This window comes from Sarcophilus harrisii, chromosome 2 (genome assembly GCF_902635505.1).
Source record: "Sarcophilus harrisii chromosome 2, mSarHar1.11, whole genome shotgun sequence".
Lineage (NCBI taxonomy): Eukaryota > Metazoa > Chordata > Mammalia > Dasyuromorphia > Dasyuridae > Sarcophilus > Sarcophilus harrisii.
Genome location: NC_045427.1, coordinates 630,082,823 through 630,106,622, shown reverse-complemented (window position 1 = coordinate 630,106,622; position 23,800 = coordinate 630,082,823). Strand labels below are relative to the sequence as shown.

The 23,800-nt window shown below is 45.9% G+C and overlaps 1 protein-coding gene across 3 annotated transcripts in view; it reads right to left on the bottom strand.

Moving 5' to 3' along the window:
• Positions 1–301: 301 nt before the first annotated feature.
• TMEM266 (transmembrane protein 266) overlaps positions 302–23,800 on the bottom strand; it is a 135,137-nt gene continuing 111,638 nt past the window's right edge. For 2 of the 3 annotated variants that reach the window (XM_031956795.1, XM_031956794.1), the window contains exons 9-10: positions 17,371–17,560; positions 303–1,494 (exon numbers count right to left, since the gene is read on the bottom strand). In XM_031956795.1, coding sequence (XP_031812655.1) covers positions 890–1,494; positions 17,371–17,560 — 795 coding nt within the window. In that variant the 3' untranslated portion in view covers positions 303–889. Of the gene's footprint in view, positions 1,495–5,555; positions 5,619–17,370; positions 17,561–23,800 lie in introns of all 3 variants that reach the window. The other variant, XM_031956796.1, reaches the window with a different exon arrangement.

Here is a 23,800-nt window from a genome sequence, read left to right as displayed (position 1 = left end):
CCCAAGACTGGAAGACCCTTTTCCCCTTTTTCTTTCCCCTTAATATCTTTGTAAGTTAACTAGGTTTCTAAAAATTAATATTATTAAAGCCGCAAAGTTGTAGCCCCTTCCCCATTTCTACCCTTTTAGACTCTACTGAGTTGTCCCAAGATTCGCTTTCAGAATATTCCCAGATCCTGGTGATAAAAATATGAGACTGAAATATGAGAACTATGACATACAAGACAGAAAGATGAGAAATATGAAATATGAGATTGGAAGTCAAATGAAACAGAGACAACCTCAGACACCATTTCTTCCTGTCTTGACCTTCCAGAAAGATTCTCTGAAAAGGGCTTTTGGGGACAAAAATACACTGAAATAAATAAATAAAAACCAGCCACAATCTTGGTACAAAGGGGTTTAGAGCTGTTGTGTACAAAGAAAATGTAAGAAATCAGAGAAAGAATTTGACACTCAGCTGTCCTCTCCCCTGCCAAAGCCAGACCCGGACATAAAGGTCAACAATCTTTGTAAAAATGACTTTAAAAAAAACAACTGCTATCCCATCCTTGTCCCCCTTCCCGTCCCCCCAGAGTCCACCCTCCCCGCCTCCGGGGCCCAGAATGAAGTCTGAAGAACCTGATCGGCTTGTGAAGTCACCGGAGAGTGCAGTGGCCCCTTGGGGTGGGCGGCTGGACCTTCGGAAGTCGGGACAGAATGGATTTGTGCTAGCTCTCAGGACTCATGCATCCGGAGGAAGTGGGCGTCTTCTCCGGCCCCCCAAGGAGCAAGGCCCTGCTGGTAATGGTCCCCGCACACGGTTGTCTCCCGTCCTCCCCCCTCCCCGCTTTCTCCAATCCCTCCCCGCTACCCACACCGGCCTCCCTGAACCCCACTTCAGAACGCGTCAGGACTCCGGGATCTGGTTCGACTTCTGCTCTTTGGAGTCCAAAGCCTTGTACTTATCCTCGAACGTGGCGGGGTTGGGCTGAACGTGGATGACCGGCTTGATCTGGAACACGGTGAAGCCCTCTTGGTTCTTCTCATTGTAGACCTTCACCCTGTGCTCCACCTCCGGGCTGGTCAGGGCAGAACTGGCTGGGCTCGGCCGTCTGAGGTTGACCAGGTCCAGGCCCTTCTGGGCTAAGCAGGAGTCCTCCGACAAGGAGGACAGGAGTTCCTGGACCACAGTACTGTTGACCTGGGGCTGGGGGGCGGTCCCCGGGGGGAAGGGCCCGCCCTGTTCCAAGGGGCAGAGCTCCGACGACTCGTCCCGAGTTGTGCTGAAGTCTGTGGAGGAGCCCAGAGTCTGGCTGCTATCGCTCTGGGCCCAGGTGACGGAGCTGCCCAGGGAGCAGGACACGCTCCCCGACGTGATGCTGGGGCAGGTGCCGTTGCTCCCCAGTTTCAGGGGCACATCCGCTGTGAATCGGTCAGAGGAGGTGTCGGGATGGTGGATGTCGATGGCGGCCGTGGTGATGACGCAGATGGCGGGCTCCGGGACGCCGCTGTCTGTGGGCAAAGAGGAAAATCGGAATTAAGAGCGTCTGCCCACAGCCCTCCACTCCATACGCTCCCTAGTACCTCCAGGAGCAGATAGAGAGCTTCCCTTTGGCCTCTAAAGCCCTTGGTCACCTGACCCCTTCCCAGGCTGCTTCACTCCCCTCCACGGGCTCTGGGAAACACGGACACCAGTCCTCTCAATGTCCCTTGCTCACGCCCTCCCGTCCCTATCTCTGGACTGTCCAGGCTGAATGCTCTCCCTCCTCCTCCGCTCTGCCTCCCGGCTTCCCTGACCTCCTCAAGAAGCCTTTCTTTGGTGCCCATCTCCACCCCCGTATTGCTAGTACCTATCCTCCCCAGCTGCCTCCACTCCCACTGTAATATCTCTTCTCTGTACAGTCTCTGCACGTTTTCTTCCCCATTAGAAAGTGGGTCCTCGAGCACAGGAAGTGGGTTTTTGCCTTTTGAGATGATATCCCCAATGTCCGCACAAATGCCCGGGGTAATGTAAGCGCTAAATAAATGCTTGTTGACTGGCCGACTGAGGAGATAACAGTTTCTGTGAAAGGAATATACATATATATATATTTTTTTTTTTTGAGTGGTTCTTAATGGACTTCAAGTTCATTATATGTCAAAAGGTAGGAGAAGAGGAGAAACAGCTGGGCATGAGAGAGAGAGAGAGAGACTGAGAGAGAGAGACAGAAAGAAACAGAGACAAAGAAAGAGACACACAGAGAGAGACAGAGACAGAGAGACGGGCGGAGACGCCAGCTATTCCCCTAGCCTTTGCAAGAGCATCATCAAGGAGTCACAGGGCTGGTGTTAGCTACTGCCTGGAAAAGTGGTCTGGGTGTGGAGGAGGGAGGGGGGAGTGTTAATGGAGACTCGGCCTTTATGTGGAGTGCTGGGAAGTTTATGAGTCTGAGTGCTCTTTGAGAGCGTAGGAGTGTGGGAAGGTGAGTGGAAGCGGTTTGGGGCAAATGATGGGCGGGGGAGCATGGAGATGGCCGGGCTGTGGCGGGGGCCAGAACCTGCTGCTGCCCCCCAGCGGGTCACCCAGACTGACTCCAAACTGCAGCGAGGAGAGACTTAGGCTCATCACCCAAACGAGACATTTTCTGAGTTCTCTCTGGGGAGAGAAAAGTTCTCTCTTTGGGAAAAGGGCGATGGGCATCTCAACATGATCCCGACCACGATGGGACATTCAGTGACATAGTTTAACCTTCAGCATTACTGGGACCTAACATGCCAGAGCCTATTATCCCTTCAGCTCTTATCTCCTACCCTCCTTCCCTTCTTGGCTAAACCACTGGAGAAAGTCGTCAGTTGCCTTCATTTGCTCTCCTTTCTCTGGAGGCTCTCAAGGCTTCCATCACTACCCTGATGGCTCCCTCCAGTTCCAAAGGTCCCTTCACTGCCAGGTCTCTGATGTCCTCCTTCTCTTTGACCACTAAGCCGCCTCCCCCAACATCAGCCACTCTTTCCTTCTGGATGGGCTCATTTCTCTGGGTTTTCACAACACTGCTCTCTTCTGGTTCTCCTTCTTTTGGGGTGGGGGGGGATGCCTGGCTAGGGGGAATTAATCCAGGTTATGTGACTTGCCTAGGGTCACACAGCTAGCAAGTGTCTGAGGCCGGACTGAACTCGGGTCTTCCTGGCTCAAGGGCTGGTGCTTTCTGCCTGACTTCCCTTTGTGAGTTTCTCATATTGTAAGAAAGGAAATTCCTTTCTTCATTCCTAAGAAAGGAAATCGCCTGCCAAGGTTTAACCTGTTTTCTCTTCCCCCTTCTCTCATCTCTTCTCCTCTTCTCTCTCCCTCTCCCTCTTTCCAATTTCCTCCAATCCAATATATGTTAAACATGGTAAAAATATATGTGAATCCAATATAGGCATTTATATTTCCACAATTATCTTGCTGCATAAGAAGAATCGGATCCAAAAGTAAAAAAAAAACAAGAAGGAAAACAAAATGCAAGCAAACAACAACAGAAAGAGTGAAAACGCTATGTTGTGGTCCACACTCAGTTCCCACAGTCCTCTCTGGGTGTAGATGGATCTCTCCATCAAAAGATCATTGGAACTGATTGGGCATTATCTTTTAGAAAAGACATTGACAAATCCGGAGCGGTCCAGAGCAAATTAACTAGGTTGAGAAATCCTGCAATGGAGAGCTCAGTTGAAGGTATTAATACTATCCATTCTGAAGAAGAAAGAGAAGGCTTTTGGAATAGCTGGATAAGGGACACACACACACACACACACACACACACACAGCCCACAAACACACTCATAAGCCATCTTTAAGAATCTAAAGGGCTGTCATGGACAAGTAGGGTGGTTCTTGTTTCCAGATACAAAAACTTCAAAGAATAGATGAGAAGCAGATTTTGGCCAGAAGAAGAAAATTCCCAATACCAAGATCTGGTCCAAGATGGGACAGGTGGCCTGGAGCAGCAGGGGACTCCATATCACTAGAGATCTTCAAGTGGGGATTTAGTAACCACTCTTCACAAATGTTATAGAGAGAATTTTTGGTTGGGCATGAGTTTAATTAGATGGCCTCCAGGAACTCTTGGAGCTCAGAGATTCTGAGATTGAAAATGAGGTGATCAGAGCCCAAGACAGAGAAGTCCCTGTTCAGGTGAATATGTCATTGCCAACTTTGCCAACTGTTGGGTCCAAGAGATGTGACTTTATCAGTTAGGTACCCTTACTTTCCCAAGTACTTGAGTGAATGGGAGATGCTGGCTTAACTTCTTGTGGGGTCAAGAGTCTTTCTATCTAGTATTCCCAACCATCAGAAAAAAATTAAGGAAGGGCAGCATATTAATATAAAAATCAAAATTCTATCTATCTAGCTGTCTATCATCTATCTTCTTATTCCTATAGAATAACTCCTATAGAATTATTCCTTAACTCACCTTTAAAATTAAGAACAAAATTGAGGAAGCAAAACTTTATTACAAAAGCATAAAACATTTTTAAAAATTAAGTTCTGTATTTTAAAGAATTGTGGGAGATTCAGGGAAAGTAGGAATGGAGAAAGTAAGAAAAGCACAATGAAGAAAGAGAGAGAGGAGAGGAGAGATAGAGGATGAGAGAGGCAGAGTGGTTTGGTCACCTGTTGGTGACTGTTACTCAGAGATTACATGCTGTTCAAGGTTAGCTTCAGAGTATTATTATTTGTTATCTATTTGTCCTCTAACAGTCAGATTAACCATTGTTCCCAGCACTTTATCTGCTCTATCAATCCTTCTATCTCTAGAGGCTCTGTGCTAAATGACAACCAGCACAGGAAGAGGTGACTAAATGGGGTGTAAGTAGCTGGATTCAGAATAGTCACTCTAAGGGTTAAAGGAAATCAAGCTACAGGTTAGCGTTGGCCCACAGTCTGGAGCTTCCCATTCTGACTTTCTCTATCATCTTCTCATCCTCCTCAGGTAGTATTTATTTTGAGTGCTCACCCTCACTCCTGGGCTTGCTTTCAGATAGACCCAAGATCTGTGTTTGTATTCTAGATATACAAGTCATACAGAAACTGAATTCATGGATCACATTTTTAAAAAACGAATTCGATGTTCAGGAGGAAAAAATAACTTTTTTAATACTTGAAGATATTTCAACAAGAATTTGAGGAGCATAAGATTGAACCCAAATTCACAATCCTGAATCTGCCATTGATGGTGTAATCTTGGGTCTTTTTGGGTCACAGTTTCCTTATCTCTAAAATAAAGGTATTGAATTAGATCCTAAGATCTCTTCCAGACCCAGATCCCAAGATCTGAAAATGCCTGCAATGGAGAAACATTAGTCTGCACTGTCCCAGAGGTCAGACTCTCTGTGGGCTGCTGCTTTTCTCTTGAGCACTTTGTCATTCAAGGCTACCACCATCAGATGGAGGAGGTAGGGTCTTACCCTTGGAACATTCACTTGGAGCTTTTTGCTGAGGTTCCTGTGGGTAGCACGGAAAAGGAGAAGACAGAATCTGGAAAATAATGACATCTGCCTCATGGCGGCCACCCGTTTGGGCTTGTTTGGATGGTCAGGGCTCAGGAAAGGACACTTACCACTGCTAGGCTCATTGTGATACTGGCTGATGTAGCTATTCATGTCATCCTTCACCAAGGCTTCTGGGAGGGGGAGACAGAGAGGCAAACTGCTAAGGGTTCCTTAATATTTATGGAGTATCCATACTATGGTAGGTATTCATTCAATTGTTTGTTTGACAAGCATTTATGAAGCGCCCACTATGTGCTAGATGCTGGAGATAGAAGGACAAAAATGAAATTGGTCCCTGCCCTCAACAAGCTTGCACTTTATTGGGGAAACTACACGCATGCCGAAGAATAAATATAGAACACATTTTGATCTGTAATAATATTTTCTCCATCGCTTTCTTAAGTCTAGAAAATCAGCAAAACAATAAACTGAGCCTTGATTTGTTGCATTTGCTGATTTCCGAGCCCATCTCGAAAATTTAACAACCGACTCTCCTAAACCGTTACCAGCTCGCTCCAGCTCTTCTCTCTTCCTCTCAATCCTGCTCTAGCTCTAGTCCCACGTCCTCCCTAAAACTTTCCTGTATAACTCCAGCCTAACACTTCCCTCTCCCCTTCCTAATTTTCCAGGTACTAAGTATTCCATACATCCCACAATTCACAGCGATAGACGATCCAGTGACTCAATGCGCCTGGATTTTCTCATGCCCTCGTTGTCTCCGGTAGCTACCTTGCCTCTCCAATCCCACCATCCGGCCCAAGAGCACGATCTTTCTTTGCTCTATCCCTGGTCAACCCAGCAACATCCAGCACAGGGAAGAGCTTGGGGGACACAAAACAAAGACTTCTCAAATATAACCTGAGATCTCTCAGGTTAAAAAAAAAAACTTTGTTTCTAAATACATTTCTTAATTTATTTAAAAAATATTTTTTGGGGGGGCATGCATTGCTTAGTTTGTTTTTTAGATTTTAGATTTATTTTTTAGATTGTGGATTGATATTCACTCAGATTTATCGATATTTCTCCTTCTATGGTTTATTTTCTCCTGATTTTGACATAAATAATATATTTGACTAATAAAAGGATTCTGCTAAAATGTCGAAACATTTCTTTTAAATTCATTGAAAATGGAATCGAAAATTTTCAAATTAGAGTCTTAAGGCCTTATCCTGAGAATGGGCCCATAGGCAGATCGCTGAAGGGAATAAATGGATTCCCAGCCCCTGCTCTGGGAAACGAATGAACTTCAGATCCGTCAGTGATCAGGGATTCTCAGGGAAGGAGAAAGGGGCTCCTCGGGAGGGATCTCTGAAAAGCCCGAGTGGAACCGGGTGGAAAGGGACCCCGACACCCCGCTCTGGGACTGCTGGGACAAGCAGGCTCTGCAGCGGGGGCTGGGGCCGGCGGCCGCGGCCCTGAGGGGGAGCGGGGGTGGGGGGCTGCTGCTGCTGCAAGCCGGGGGCACGTGCTCTCGTCCTCTGAGAGGAGCCTCTCTGGCCAGCCCGCATCTCGCTGAGGCTCTAAAAGCCTCCTCTCTCTAAGTGCTCGGGGGGAGGGGCGGGCTGAGCAACCCCCCTCCTCATCCCCCACCGGCTCGGGAGGCTCCCGGTGGTTTGCAGGTGAAAGGAGCAGATGTTTGGAGCGCTCTCCCGACACGCCCAAGCAGGGCCGGCCCTCCCGGCGGCGCCCGGTGCCGCGGCCCACCCGCTCGGAGAAAGCTTTTTTGGCCCCTGTTGCTCCTTAAACGCCTCCAGTCAGAGCTGGGCTCGAGCTAATGTCGGAGTTTAAAGGGGGCCGGGTGAGACGCCCGGGGGCGTACTCCGGGACCGGCAGCTCCTGCCGGGAGCTGAAGGCAAAACTCGCTTCTTTGTGCCCATCCATAATTCATGCTCTAAATGCCATCTTCCCATCACGGCGGGGGGTGGGGTGCGGCTGCCTGAGCGTGTGGGGAAAGGGGGCGGGAGCTGGCCCCCCTGGGGATCAGGGAGAGAAACCCAAGCAGGGCTGGCAGCAGAAAGGTGCGCAGGACCCGGAGGAAGGGGTCGCGGGCCGGGTGGCAGCCACGGGGGCAAGGAGGGGAATGGTACCCAGCCCTTCCGTCCGGCTTGGCCGGCCCTCTCCTTCAGGAGTCCCTGGCAAATGGGAAGGGGACCCATTACTCCTTCAGAATAGAGTGGTGAGCACCGATGTAACCAGGGTGAGGTGGTGGGGATGTTGGCTCAGGTTGCCCGATATAGTGAGCCCTTGTAGTCCTTTGACAGTGTAGAAACAACAGATATTGTTTAGTAAACACGTAAAATGCATGATTCGTAAATGCCCTATGAGGTCAAGCAGAATGAATCTGATTCCTCTTGCTCATCCCATCCTCCCTCAGTCTTCTCTCTGAGCTAAACAGCCTTTCCTTCATTCTATGTTAGTATAAAATGGGAATCTCCTCCGCCCTTGCCAAAGATGTCTGATTTGAGGTGTTTGCCCCTGGTGCAAACTTCCCTAGTGAAAGGAACCCAGAGTGAAGAAGCATTTCTTGTAAGATTTATATAAAGCCCTGACATTTCCTAAGCATCCACCCAAAGCCTGGGAACATACTTCATAGTGATTTGGAAGGTGTAGACGCTACTTCCGCAGGTAGAGACGGCAACCCTTCCGCCATTTAAGTTTATAGTATCATGAGTTGCTATGATTGAAAACAAAATGTTTCCCTGGTAGAGGAGCCCTCCTGTGCATTTAAACTATATAATGAACACTTTGAGGGCAGGAAGTATCTTAGATATTTCATGGGTTCAAATCTGGCTACAGATGCTTACTAACTGTGTGAACCTGGGCAAGTCACCTCATCCTCTTTACCTCAGTTTCTTTATTTGTAAAATGAGTTAGAGAGAAAAATGGCAAACTCCTCCAATATCTCTGTCAAGAAAACCCCAATTGGGGTCACAACGGGTGGGACACAATTTTAAAAATGGCTGAACAACAACAGAGGATACCAGGATATCAGTTCACTAACTGATCTCACCACTCCGTTCCCTAACCTGCTGAGCTAAGGGGCCAGGGTTGAAAGGCCTTGAGAATTAAAGATCAGATCCCGGCCTTCCTGTATCTGGCATGTTCACCCATCCCATCTGGAGTTGCTGAATTCCTCTTACCTAACTGTTAAAAGCCAACTCAAATGCCTTTCCTTCCATGAAACCCTCCCTGAAATTCATTGTAATGAATTATCACATAGTACTTTCTTTTGTGACGTTCTAGTATTATACGTTCTAAAAACCACGCCAGCATGGGAAAGTTGGAAAGATGGTAGATCACTCATTACCTGAACAGGAATCCCCTTAGTCATGTCCTTGACAAGTGTTAATCGAATCTTTGTTTGAAATCCTCCAGTGACAGAAAATTCACTGCGGAGGCCGCTTATTCCACTTTGGGACAGGTCTTAAATTTGAGAAATATTCCTCTTAAATCAGGTCAAAAGCAATATGGAAATATGTTTAAAACGATTGTACATAAATAATCTATAACAGATTGCTTGCTGTCTTGGGAAAGGCGGAGGGAAGGAAGGAAGGAGGAAAAATGTGCAACTCAAAAGCTTATAAAAGTGAATGTTGAAAACTATCTTTACGCGTAATTGAAAAAAAAAATACTATTAAGTGGAAAAAAATGAATCAGGTCAAAATCTGCCTGCCAATTCCACTCATCAAATCTCTTCCTGTCCTATGAGGTCAAGTAGAATGAATCTGATTCCTCTTGCTCATCCCATCATCCCTCAGTCTTCTCTCTGGGCTAAACAGCCTGAGTTCCTTCATTCTATGTTAGTATGAAATGGGGAACAGTCTTTTCATTATTTTTTCCAATCGTTTGTGTTATAGTGTCTTGTACTGTTATTAGATCATAAGCTCCATGGGGACAGGGCCAAGTTTTAGCTGATCTTTTTATCTCTCCGAGGACCCAACAACGGATTCTACAAGTAAGAGATTTATTGTAAATATTTTGTTTCCAAATGGGGAATTCTCTTATTGTGTATATATTCCCATGGATCTGTGATCTCACCGAGGTGGACATTCCCTCCAATGGTGCAGAGTGTCACCCATCTCTCCTTGCCTATTTTGTATGCTTCTTGTCTCTGACATCATGTCAGTTTATCATAGAGGGGTTAAGGATGAGGGTCCTCCCAACATGGGCTTCCTTAATTTCTCTTGATATCACAAGTATCCCAGTGGAGCATTTGAATTATCCACCAGCCATTCTTGCTGGCCACAGTGCCCGATCATCTCTTCTGTGAACAGTATGTTTCTCTGTTGTTTCTCATCGACTCTATGGTGCAATTTGTTCACACTTGCTATATACCCCTCCTCTTCATCTGCAAGATGTTCATTTTGAATTCTTTGGGCTATACTACTGTTAGGCTGGTGGACTCTACTGTGATGAAATTACAGGAACACGCATCTCCCCCATATGTTATTATATAGGAAGAAAGAACATGTAGGAAACTGGAAAACCCATTTGGACCTTTCTCCCAGAAGCCAAAATGACCTAATTCTGGCCAAAAGACCAGTGCCCTCAGTCTGACCTTCTGACCTTCCTTGTTGGTCCCTCGGTGGGATGTGGGCATGGAAGAGAAAGCTGCCCCAATTTAGGAATAAAAAGCTAAATTTAGAGAAAAATCCTTTCCCTCTGCTGAGCTCATCTTTTATTTTGGTCTCCGGGCAAAGGTAAAAGCAGTAAATTTGGTGCTACCATAAATGCCAGCCCAGACAGGAGACGCCAGTTCTTCTTCTTACCGGCCTTCCCCCATCCCAACTTCTGTCAAGGTCGGCCTGCGAGCATCTTCTCAATGGTTTCAGTGTTGCGGCTGCCAACAGGCCAGCTTGGAATAGCATTTGTGCACATTTTTACGACGGCGTTTGGAAGGGGCTGTTAAGTGGTTCCAAGCATCCTCGTGCTCCTCCAGCCTTACAACTTTTATTTCGGCCCAGTCCCTCCCAGGCCCATCAGCTCTTCTCTGTTGTTCAGTGGATGTTTTTCTAGACAAAAGAGCTATTCTCCTTATAACAGGCTCTGGGGTGGGGGGCGGGCAGCCCAACGTGTCCTGGGATTATTTAAAGAAGGACTTCCTGATAATCAGAGTTATGCCCCAATGGCGGGGGCTGCCCTGGAATCAGCTGGCTGCGGTAGCTGTGAATTAGCTCAGCTATGTGGCAGGGCTGCTGGATGAGCTGGCAGCAGAGAATACATTGGGATTTGAGGGCAGCCTCCGACCTCAAAGATTGCCCTCAGTGTCTTGGGGCCCAAACATTCACTCTTGCATTTCTTGAGAGCTTTGAGAATTTTTTATCTCCAAAAATCCTTTTGAATGAAAAGGGCTCCCCTTTGGTATTGGAAGCCCCCTATGACTGGGTTCCAACTGAGCACTTTCCTTCATGCCCTCTGTTGTCCAGCCAAACTGGCTCCTTCCCATTTTCCCAGATTTATTCCCTGCTTCCCTTCCATACTGGTACAATCCAGAACCGTTGGCTTTCTTGCTGTTGCTCACGCATAACATTCCATCAACCGCATTTGTGACTTTGCACTCTCTCCTCCCCTCAGCTTTTTAAAATTCAGTTTCCTTCAAGTCTCAGCTCAGCCCAGGGAGTGGAGAACATCTGGGCTGCTCCATCCCCTCCATTCATGGGGATGAAGAGTTTATATTTTTGTGGCGCTTTAAGCTGTAAAAATCCTCCCCTCACAATTGTTCTGATAAGTGAGAAGTGTGGGTATCACGATCCCCCTTTTACAGAGCTGCAGACTTGGCCAATGTCAATGAGCTTCTGAGGCCAGCCTCCAACCCTGGTCTCCTGAGCTCCATCCAAGCCACATTCTACACCTCTCAGTGGACGTGCTTGGATCAGGTTAATATGTTTATCGGGCACTTTGAGAATTACAAAGCACTGTGATCCTTAACAGCCTTGGGAGGGAGGCACTCTTATTAACCCAATTTTACAGCTGGGGAAACTGAGGCAAATCAAGTTTAAGTGATTTTCCTAGGTAGTGTCTCAAGGCAGGTTCTGAACTCAGATTTTTCCTGATTCCAACGACTCTCTTCCCATAATTACCTAACATGGAACTGTGGGCTGTAGAATTCCAAGATTTAGAGTTTGAAGGGATCATTGACATTATCTAGTCCAATTCCCTCAGTTGTAGGAAACACAGTTGAAGAACTGTTAAGTCTTCTGAAAAGAGGCAAATCTCCCCTCTCTGACTACGCTGGGGCTATGGGATCATGGCTTTAGCGGTGTAAGAGACCCGAAAGATCATCTAGTTTCATCCCCCCATTTGTTAGATGTGGAAACTGAGGCTCAGAGGTAAATTGACTTCCTGGATATCGAGGCAGCCAAGGGAAGTAGTCGTACCCACTAGTGAGATTCTGTTGGGGTCCCCATTTTGGAGATGGGCCCACGTCTAGTATGCTTATTTTATATCTGGCTGCATACAAATTTTGTTACCATATACATGGAAGGATCTATCAGCTCTTCCATCCTTTCTCCAACTCCCTTTGATGTGTTGCCTCCTCTATGACATAATGTAAGTTCCTTGAAGACAGGGATTGTGTTTCTTTTGCTTGTAGGTGTATCTCCAGCACTTTGCATTGTACCTGACATACAGTGAGTGCTTAAGAAATGCTTACTGTCTTGCAGCCAACTTGGAATGTGAAATCCTAAGCCTCTGGGCCAATGGGACTTTTGGCAGTGGGCAGGAGGCTACAGAGAATGCCCACGGCTCTGTTCCTTTGTACCTTCAAGATACTTTCCTTCCTCAGCACCCAGAGCTCTTGGCAACCGTGACCTCATTAATCCTTCCAAAACCCCAGTCAAGTGCAGAGCTGACAGCCTTCCTTAATGAGCTTTGCCCTCTGGGGAAAGCAGCCTGACTTGCCCAAGGTTGCAGCATCAGGGAGTGGAGGCTGGTGAGGGCAGGTGACATGAGTCACTGGTAGAGTCTGGGAGGGAACCCAGGAATCCTGACTCCGAGCTTGGCAGCAAAAAAAAATCCCAAAGGATTTTGAGAGTGACACCGAGTCACTGAATGTCTGAGCTGGAGGCATCCTACCTAGGTGGGAAGAGCATAGGATTTGTAGGCTGAAGAGCTGAATTCAAATTCTAGCTCTGCTACTTAGGACCACCAGGTTTAAACCTGTAAGGATTCTTACAACTCACTTCATCCAATCCTTTCATTTTATAAATGAGGAAACTGAGGCACAAAAAATTCAGTTCAAAAGTACTTGGCTTAATCAAGATTTGAAGCTAAGTTCTCTGATTCCAAATTCAGCACGCTTCCCACTTCCCTACTTCTTATTTGACTGACTCTTAGTGAAAAAGCATTTATTAAATGCCTTTGGTATATACTGAGTATATAAACACAAAAGAGAGACAGTCTCTACCTATAACAATCTTATGTTTCTAGTAGTAAAACCTAGAAGAGTTTTTTTTTTTTTGGAAGAGTTATTTTTTCTCTCTGGACCTCAGTTTCCTCCTCTGTAAAATGAGACAAGCTCTTGGTTTGAGTTCTCTCTGCCATCTCTTCTATCATATGCTTCACAGCCCTGGCAGAGGACTGTAACTTTTTTCCTCTGACCTTTGGCACCTCACCCAGATCCCTTCCCTCTAGGAGGTAACAAAATCACTAGCACAGAGAGCCTCGTCGGTGGCGGGGGAGACAGATGGACAAGGCCTCCATCTGAGCGACTCCTGCGATTTTGAAATGTCAGTATGGTGGAATGGGACTCCGAGGGCTGGGATGATATACGGGCCGACGTGGCTACACCCGCTGGGGACTGTAATTCATTCATTATGGGTGAGCTTCAAGACTAATAAATTTGGGAGGGAAGTATTAATGCCTACACTGGGGCACTGTGAACTTGGCAGTCCCTGAAGCCTGGGACTTTGCAGCCCTGGGTTTTAAAGATGATTTAAAGGACTTGGGCTGGAGCAAGTCTGAACAGAAACCAGCCAGCGTTTGTCTGCTTGAGACCCAGTCGGCAGCTTGGGGTGAGGGATGGGGTGGAGTAGGGGGGGAAGGGGGGAAGGGGAGCTTCTCTGGCTCTTCTGGAAGGGCTTGGCCATGGTTGGAAGAATTTCTGTTCAGATTTCACCACTTCCACTCCCTCTGGATGCCGAAAGATTGCTGAGGACAAAGAAGCTTCCTGATTTCATCACATTTCTGTCAGACTTTCCACAGTAGCAGGGACTGAGCAAGTAGTGGCTGTTTTGAACCCTAGCATAGTTCAAAGTGGACTGGTCTCAGGGCAGAGGGCATCGGAGCTGGAAAGGATGGCATCCTCCTGGCTTATACTTTATTCAGTGCTATGAGGCACAGGAGACACTTTCTATTATCTATTTTATCTTATTTAATTCTCATTTTTATAGCAGAGGAAATGGAGGGAAGGAAGCTGTCCAAGATTACGCAGCTAGTTGGTTGGAGGACCAGGTCTTGAACTCAGGTCTCCTGGTTTCAGAGTCCCTGCTGTTCTCCTCACACTGCCATGCTCTGTCTTGTTTCTTGTCCTATCTTCAGAGCCGTAACTGGGAATTCTGGTTCTTAGGATAAATTTTGGGGTGCTGGCCATGAGGGATGGACACAGACACTCTGGGAAACCCTAAGGTGATCCCAGTGATGATCCTGGGGGTAATTCTTTGTCCAGACAGTCTATGCTAGTTGGGCGTCATTACCCAGGTGCAATGGTGGTATAAGACACACTGGGAGACACAAATAAGAACCACTGCACCATAGAGAGGAAGGGACCCAGGCCAAGGAAGTGGTAAGGGCTCCATCTTGGAATGGTCCTCAGGCCTTGATATCTCCATGGAGAAATGCCCCCTCTCTATGTGGGTACCAAAGACAAAGCCTGATGACTCTGGGCTGGCCCCATCTTTACTTGTCACCATAGTTCCCATAATTCTGCTGGAATATGCTCCGCCTTTCTTTGGAAACAACAATTCTACCATCCAGCCTCCAGCCCCTCGTTATCTCTTTCCAACAAAATCAAGTCTCCTAGTTGGTTGTAGTTAATGGCGATTTGGAAATGGCACAGAATCAAAATCTAAGCGCTTTGAAGTAGCTTTTGAGCTGAGCAGAGTCGATCAGCCATGGGTAGCTATTGTTGTCACTTCTGAGAGTCAGGATGCTTGGGCTTCATCCTGACTGTTGTTAATTTACTACGTAAACTTTCTGGGCCTCTGTTTACGCATCTGTAAAATGAGGGAGTCAAAGGGACTCAAGAGTCCCTTTTAGCATTGACATTTTGTATTCTAAGATCCTTCTCGTCTTATGTCTATGTGCTATAGTCCGGTGGTTCTCAAATCTTTGTTCTCAGTATCTTCATGTTGTTAAAAAACTATCGAGGATCTGTTCAAAGAGTTTTTGTTCACATGGGTTATATTTAAAGCTATTTACTATATTAGAAATAAAAAATAATTTTGAATTTGTAGACCCTCTGAAAGGCTTTCAGAGACCCCAACAATTCTTCGGACTACACTTTGAGGACCACTGCATAGTCTTTCCAAGCTGTGACACTGTGCTTAAGGTGCTCTTGTTCATTCTAGGTTTTATATTCTAAGGCCCCTCCCAGCTATATCTTAGGTTGTGTGTTCCATGGCCCCTCCCAGTTCTGCCATTCTATACTTTATGGTCCCTCCAAGTTATGACATTCTGTTTCCTAACTGTATGGTCCCGGGTAAGACACTTCCACTGTCCGCCTCAGTTTCCTCAACTGGAATATAGGGATAATAATAGCACCTAAATCCTAGGGTTGAGATATTTGTAAAAGAGCTTAGCACAGCTCTTGGCTCAGGTGTTTTATACATGCTTATTCCCTTTCTCTTCTCCCTTCTATGATCCTGCTTAGCTCTGGTATTCTCTGTTCAGTGAATCTAAGGTCTCTTCTTGTCCAGCCACTCTCTGATAATCTACATTCAGCGATTTCTTTTAGTTCTGACATTCTGGGCTCTAACTTTCCCTCCAACTCCGATTTCCTAGGATCTAAGTTCTAAGTCCTCTTCCAAGTTTCACATTCTGGGTTCCTCTGTAGCATTCTGTGCACATTCTAAGGTTCCTCCCAGCTAGGCCCCTCTGTGATTCTGCCACATTTCTGATGATTCCTGGACTCCGTGGGATCATCTCAGATTCTGCGTTCCTCACGCACTCCATGTGTCTATGCATTAATCCATGCATCTGTTCTCTGCTGTCACATGTCAGCGAGCCTTTTTAAAACACAGTTGGCTTGGAGGTGGGGTTGCCAGCCAGGGCTTCCTTCATTCCTTCATGGGAGCAGCCAGACAGCTATTCCAAGTCTTGTGGGGCTCTCCCTCTATGGGCATTTCCCAGATGCCAACTGAGAAAGCAGTTTCAGTGACTCCCCAGTGAAAGTCTAGGGTGGGGAAAGACTTATTTCAACTCTACCGATGGACCAGAGCCTGAGCAAGAGGAAAAGCATGATATGGGTGTAGATTTTCTCAGCCATTTATTTTGTCTGTGCTCTCAGAGACTCTGGCCCTTGGTTGTGAAATAGCTGACAGATGAACTCAAAACTGGAAACATCTGCCTTCGGTATTGATGGGGGAACGAGGAAATGCAAGGTGGGGGATGAGGGTGACGTGTGGAAGCTGGAACTGGGAGATGGCACGTAGGTCACCCACAGAGGGAGAATCAGGGCCAGGAGGAAAATGGGACTCAGAGGCGCTTTGTAGGGAATCAAGGAATATGGAGCAATTTGAGTCTTGTTGACCAGTGTATGTGAAGGGTGTCTTTATGGAGAGAAAAGGCCATTTCTCCAAAACCTATCCCAGTGTCCTGGATTTCGTTATTATTCATGGGGACTTCTTGGACCATCACTTTCCAGGATCCTAGACTGGCAGTCTTGGAGTCACTTTCAACTCTCACTTTCACCCTCTCCCCCCATCCAGTTCATTGCTAATTCTCATCATTTCTATCCTCCCAATACCTTTCACTTATCTTCTCTCCACTCACATAGTTCAGGCTCTCTCCATATTCACTTCTAATTGTCCTCCCTCCCTTGAGCTTCTCCTCTGGTCAACAGTCAGTCAACAAATATTTATTTAGTAAATGTGCTTCTAAATGTGAGTGATACAAAAAGAGACATCTGCCTTAGGGAACTCACAATCTCACAAGCAAAGAAATATGTACAGATAAGTATCCACAGAATAAATAGGGAATAATTACAAGAGAGAGAACCCCAGAATTAAGAAAGGTCCTCCACACAGCTGCTGAAGCATAGGACTGAGCATGTCACTGTCTCCTCAGTAACTTCTTGTGGCTCCCTATTACCTCTAAATATTAAGTTTGTTTTTTGCAAGGCAATTGGGGGTCAAGTGACTAGCCCATAGATGGTTAGTGTTAGGTGTCTGAGGTTCTATTTGAATTCAGATTCTTCCTGACTTCAGGGCAGGTGCTCTGTCCACGACACCATCTAGCTGTCGTCCAAATATTAAATATAAAACCCTCAATTTGGTATTTAAAGCCCCTTACAAACTGTGACTTTCTTGTTCTTACACGTGACACTTTCTCCTGACTCCATACTTTTCCACGGGCAGTCCTCCATTTTGGAACACTTTTCTCTCCTCCCTCCTCCCCTGCCTTACTTTCCCTCGTTCCTTTAAGTCTCACTTCAAATCCCACCCTTGGGAGGAAACTTTTCCTGATCCCTCCAAAATTATTGTTTTGCTTCAGGACATTGTAATCCCCACTGATATTACTGAGATCCCCAAGGAGGAGGAGGAGGAGAGGCAGTTCTGACAGTGAAGTCCGCATGCAGAAAAGGGAGAGAAGTTAGACACCTGCCAGGTAAGACCTGAAGCATCTGCCTAACGGTGCTCCCTGGGCAGGGGATCGGGATGAACTCACCGTGAGGAGGCCTCAGCTCCGTGATGTTCTCTGTGGTCTCGTCATCGTCCGAATCTCCCGTGTCCACCACCTTGTATCTGGCGCTGCCCTGGGGGTTGAGGACGTGAGGGGCTTGCAAGGCTGCCTCTCGTTCTGCTGCCAGGTCTAGGTCTTGTTGAGCCAAGTGGGCCCTCAGCTGCCGGATCTCAAACTGGAAGACCAAGGGCAATGGATCACTGGTTGGGCTTGGTGGGGAGAGGGGATAAGAGGTGGCCCCCTTTTTGGCAGGGAGGTGGGCCATCTTTCTTTTTTTTAAATTTTATTTTCCCCAGTTATATCTAAAAACAGTCCTCAACATTTGTTTTTAAAACTTTGAGTTTCCAGTTCTCTCCCCTTCTCCCTCCTTACCCCAGGCCCTCATCAAGAAAGCAAGCAATTTTATACAGTTGCATATATTTTTGTACACGTGTACAAAACATTTCCATAACAGTTATGTTGTAAAAGAAAATAGACAAGAAAATCTTAAGAAAAATAACCACAACAAAAAAGTACGTTTCAATCTGTATTCAGATTGTATCCATCGGGAGGGATAACATTTTGTATCCTAAGTCCGTTAGAGTTGTCTTGGATCATTGTATCGCTGAGAATAGCTAAGTCGCTCTCAGCTGGACTACAGCACGACAGCAGTTGCTCTGTATACAGTACATGGCCCTTTGCATCAGCTCCTGGAAGTCTTTCCAGGTTTTTCTGAGAGCATCCTGCTTGTCATTTCTTACTGCACAACGGCGTCCCATCAAAATCACATAGCACAGTTTGTTCAGCCGTTCCCCGACCGATGGGCAGACCCTCAATTTCCAATTCTTTGTGGGGCATCTTTCTTTAGGAAGCTATTTTCCTGTATGAGAGTCATTTCAGTGCCAAGGAGAGGGCCCTGCTCTCTTATCAGCACCTTCGGGAGCTGCCTTCAAGGACACTTCTTACGGGAAGCCATTCCTTATAGCCCTAGGTTGAAATGCTTTGTATAAACAGGATTTACTTAGCTAGTGATATTTCCCTAGGGTCCAGCACAATGACTTGTATAAAGAGATGCTTAATAAATACTTGTTAAATCAAATTGAATTGATTTGGGATCCAAAGACCTAAATTTGAGTTTCAGTCCTATTATTTTCCAACTTTGTGACCTTAAATAAGGCACTTAACTTGAACCTCAGTTTCCTTACTTATAAAATGGAATTATAATGTTTATAATACCTACCCCATGGGGTCCCTGACTTCTCCCAGCTGTTAGTGTCCTCCTTTGACAAATTTCCTTGTATTTATTTTGTAAATTGTATATATTGTGTACCTTACATTTATTCTATGTGCACATATTTGCACACATTCATATATATACACATGTGCATATATGTATTTTTTAAATTAAAGCTTTTTCTTGACAAAACAGATGCCTGGGTAATTTTTCAACACTGACCTCTGAAAAGCCTTTTCTTCCACCTTTTCCCCTCCTTCCCCCCAGCCCCTCCTCTAGATGGCAGGTAGACCCATACATATTAAATATGTTAAAATATATATTAGATCAATATATGTATATATTTATACAGTTATCTTGCTGCACAAGAAAAATCAGATGTAGAAAGAAAGGAAAAAACCTGAGAAGTAAACCAAATGCATATATGTATTATATAGCACGTATGCATGCACAAATACACATATACATATGTAGAGTGGCAACGTAGAATATATTGTATATAATTTGTGTATTAGATATAATACATGACATAATGTCTGCATTACAATGCATGCATATGTCTGCGTGTATACATGCATTTATGTTTGTGGAGTGACCAAGGAAGGGACTTTGGCTTTGGGAAACCTTAGGGATGGTAAATGGAATCATTGGAGAGCCAGCTGACACATTTCCTATGGAGGCAAGAGTGATGGAGATTTGATTACAATCTCTCAGCAAAAGGTAAAAAAGAGTAGGTCCCGAGAAATGGTTGGCTGAAGAAGGCGGGGCTCATGGCAAGCCCTGAGGAAATCTCCATTCAGTCTGTTTTTTCTATTGAATGGCCTTGAGGAAATCAACATACACAAATTCTTTGCCTTAAGAAGGTCCAATCCTCTGCAGAAAGGATGCTCTGGGAGGAAGGCAGAGAAGGATGGACAGCCACAGCATCAAGCCCTGTATTCCAGAAGAAGGAGGCTACTCAATGGATTTCTCCTTCCAGGTTTTATTAGTCTGAGGGAGGCTTTATTTAGAGTTTTAGATTTAGATTTGGGTAGGTCCTGAAATGACTTAGCCCACACAAAAGGCATCCAGGTCCTCTGACTCCAAGTGCCCAGAGCTATCTCACAAGGTAGGGAAAAGAACTTTGTACACATTAGAAAACAAAAGAAGTGAGAATGATAGTAAGGATGATTATTCTCTGATTTAATTTTATTTTTGTTATGGGGAAGAAAAAAATAAACTCTGTGGATGAAGCACTAAAGCTTGGAACCAGGAAGCCCTGAGTTCAAATGTGACCTTAGATACTTCCTTGCTGTGTGATCCTGGGCAAGTCACTTTATTGCTGTCTGCCTCAGTTTCCTCAGCTGTAAAATGGAAGTTATAACTTTGCCTTCCAGGATGGTTGCAAATTAAATGAGGTTATATTTGTAAAGTGTTTAACACAGTGTTGTTTGTCCTTCATTCTCAAAGAGGACCAGGACATCAGAGAGGGGGTGCCATGATGTGCAAGTGAATTGGATTGGAAGGAGGCCAGGCTGTGCAAGGTCACCTCCCTCACTTTCCCCTCCAGACCCATCTGGGGCTAGTGGCCAGATATAGATCAGGATGACCGGACATGGCCCTGGATGCAGTGGGAGATCTTGGCCTTTTGAAGCTAAAATCTTTACCAGATCTCAATTTGACTGAGGCAACCACTCCCTTCAATGATTAAGACTTAGTAAGAAATGAGGGAAAAAATGGCTTCTTTTGCCTAATAAAAAAAAATCAAATTTTGGGGGAAAGCTCACAGGGTTTCTGACCAAAACTGAAACAAATGCTATTTATAGTCACTCGGAACAATCAGGATCCAAACAGTGACTCAGTGGGCTTGACCCGGGACCTATTATTGACCAATAAATGAGAACCAGAGTGATCTGGGTTTAAGGCTCAAAGCATCTACAATCAGCATCAAAATGTATATTCCTCTGGATAGAGCACCCGCAGGTGAGGGCATAATACCCTATATGGAAAGGAGGGAGGAGAGCGGAGGAGAGGAGAAGAGGAAGGGGCTGTTGACCCTATCAGATAGTCCCAATTGGATCTGGTGCTTAATAAATGCTGCTTCTTTTCTCTCCCCCCTTTGCATCCTCCATTGACGAATGGAAGCTTTTCCTAGCTGGGTCCCAGGTCCGGGTGATGTTCCAGCACGGAGGAAAACGTTAGGACCCCTAATGCCGATTCCGAGGAGTTCTGGGGGAAGTTTGCCCACTGGGCTGACCTTGGGAGTCAAAAGCAGAAGTGCCTTTAGTGCCACCTAGTGGTCAAAACGCGCACACAGACTCACGCCCGGCCAGTTGGGTTTCGTGGCCAGCCCGCTGTGGAAACTGCCCAAGCGTGAAATATCTTCCCCTCGGGCCACGAGAAATAAATTCTCGCTGTCCCACTGTCACCCGCCTCCTCTGGCCAGGATGGACGGCCTCTAGGCTCCGGGTTACGCGCCGGGGGCTCCCCGAGGGGGGCGACGGGCCCCTGGAAGCCGAGGGTGGCCGGTCAGAGTGGACAGAGCAGGGGAGCCCCAGGCCCGGCTTCCCTGCCAGGGGCTGCTTCCTTTGGGCAAGAATGACGCCAGACGGAGCCACGGCCACCCAGCCTTGGAACCTAATTCTTTATCCTGTCTTTAAGACAGAGCTTTCACCCCAGACTTATCCTGAATAGAAACTGAGTTCTAACCCTGGCTTCAAATTGAATCTAATTCTAGCTTCAGCCTGAGTCTGGTACAAACTGAGCCCTAGCCTTGACCTTTGATTTGTTCCTTCTCCTGAATATAAAGTGAACCCTAACTCTGGCCTTCGATTGAGCCCTAACCCCAGCTCAAAGTGAACCCCCCTCCAGCCCCAGCTTGGTGTTTAACCTTTAACCTGAGCCTTGACCCCATCTTCACACTGAGCCTCCAGCCCGACAATTTCTTGACAAACAATGGCTTCTTGAAGACAGTTCTCATTCCCTCCTCCTCCTTCTCTCCCAAATCATTTTGTCTTCAAGCTGGACAATTTTTGGTAATTTTACCCAACCCCCTACCCTCATATGACATGGTTTCTGGTTCCCAACCTCAGCCACAAAGCATCCATCTCACAAATATATATATATATATATATATATACATATATATATATATATATACACACACACATATACATACATACATATATATATATACATATACATACATATATATGTGTATATATATATATATATATATATATTCCTAGTTGTGAAATACAAGTCCAACTTGTACTGGAGGAAGAATTCTCTTTCTAAGTGTTTTTCCCAGCCAGACTCTACCTAAGACTTCCAAGTACAAAGAACTCATGCTCTCCTGAGACATCACATTGCACTTTTGAACCATCCCCGATGTTTTTCCTTTCACTGAACTGAAGACTGACTCTCAAGCAACAAGTATTTATTAAACACTGACTGTGTGCCCGGTGCTGAGGATACAGAGACAAAAGACCAGTTCTACCTAGTTCCGCTTCGGGGACCAAAAAGAAAAAGTTTATCACCTGTGTCATTTTTTAACCCCCGTCTTTAAAACGATCCTTCAAAGACTTCAAGACAATACTAGCATCCTCCCTGCTTGGCCAGAGATTTAAAGCTAGAAACTGATTTTAGACAAAAACTAGATTAAAAGAGCAAACAGGAGTCTGGAGGTGATGAGACTTTCCTAGCATCACATACTAAGTGTCCTACCTAGGATTTAAACCCATACCCTTTGATTCCAAATCCGGGGCGATTTCCACAGCACAAAACATGGCCCCTGCCTTATTGGAGTATAAGTTTCTTGAGGAAAGGAGCTGTTTTTGCCTTTCTTTAAGTCCCCAGAATTTAGCACAGTCCTTGGCACTTTGCAAATACTTAATCGATGCTGATGGATGGATTGATTTTTGGTGATTTTCTCACTTAGCAAATGCCGAAAGCTCTTTGAGAGCAGGGACTCTCTTGTCTTTCTAGTGTATTTCCAGCCTTAGCACAGCACCTTGCACCTAGTAAGTGTTTAATAAATGGTTTTTCATTCATTCATTCATTTCTTCATTGATTGAGTTCTTCATTCATAAAATGGGGCGTTCAGAAGTGAACACAATATTCCAATGGAACACGACCCAGGCAGTGGACAAAAAGCCAAACTCTCCTTTCATTATGGCCCCGATGCTTCCATTAATGCAATCTAAAGTCACATTAATTTTTGGCTTCGATGTCACACTGCTGACTCAGTCCACCGGGCAGCCCAGTTAGTCTTCCAGGTAGGAAGGCTGAGATTCCTTGGAGAAGGGAAGCTTCCCTGCACTCTGTCTGCCCCCATCCACAATGATTAGCCATCACCCAGGGCTGAAAGCGGTCCCTCTCCTGACGTGGGGGAATGATTCCTTCTGATGGCAAGACTCAGTCCTTGGGTGTGCTTGTCATAGGGTTTGAATGTGTCATTGAATGAATGAATGAGAATAGGGTTTGAAAAGCAAACGAACTATACAACAGTTGGGCATTTGCTGAGTAGAAGGAGAGCAAATATGATACCCATTTTATAGATGCGAAAATGGGCGAGGTTAGATGGTTCTAGGACTGGGCGGAGGTAGATGACAATGCTGGGTAAAGGTGGAGAAGCTGTGGCCCTTGCAGGGTGTGCTGATCAATCCCCATGGAACAACGGTAGCATTTAGGGACTTGGAACGACCTAGCTTTGGGAGGGGCAAAAAACTGCCTTAAAGTTCTGAGCCTCCAGGGGTTTCTGTATGAGAAAGGCGTTTGGGGAGAGGCTAGAGGACTTCAAGTCTGCGGGAATCAGGAAACTCTCATGGAAGGGGAGTTGGGGCTAGTTAACCTGAATCACAGAAGTGCAGCATGTTTTTTGGAAACTAAGAACTGAACTTTACATTTCTGCCTATTCAGTTTCTCTCAGATTTGATCTGTCCTAAGGGGACTTTTTGGATCCTGACTGAGCCTCCCATCATTCTATCATCTGAAAATAGATTAACGTGACATTCGTGACTTCTGGGTGGTGGATACAATGCCCACTCAAGCAGGCTCACCTCAACTCAATGAGCATTTATGAAGCACCTACTATGTGCCAGGTGCTGGGGATAGAAAGACAAAACCAAACAGCTCTCAGGGACTTTGCGTTCCACTGGGCCAATGGTCATCCTACTCTGGCCCCCCCCTGTACAAGGAAAGGTTTGCTCTAGAGCACAGAGT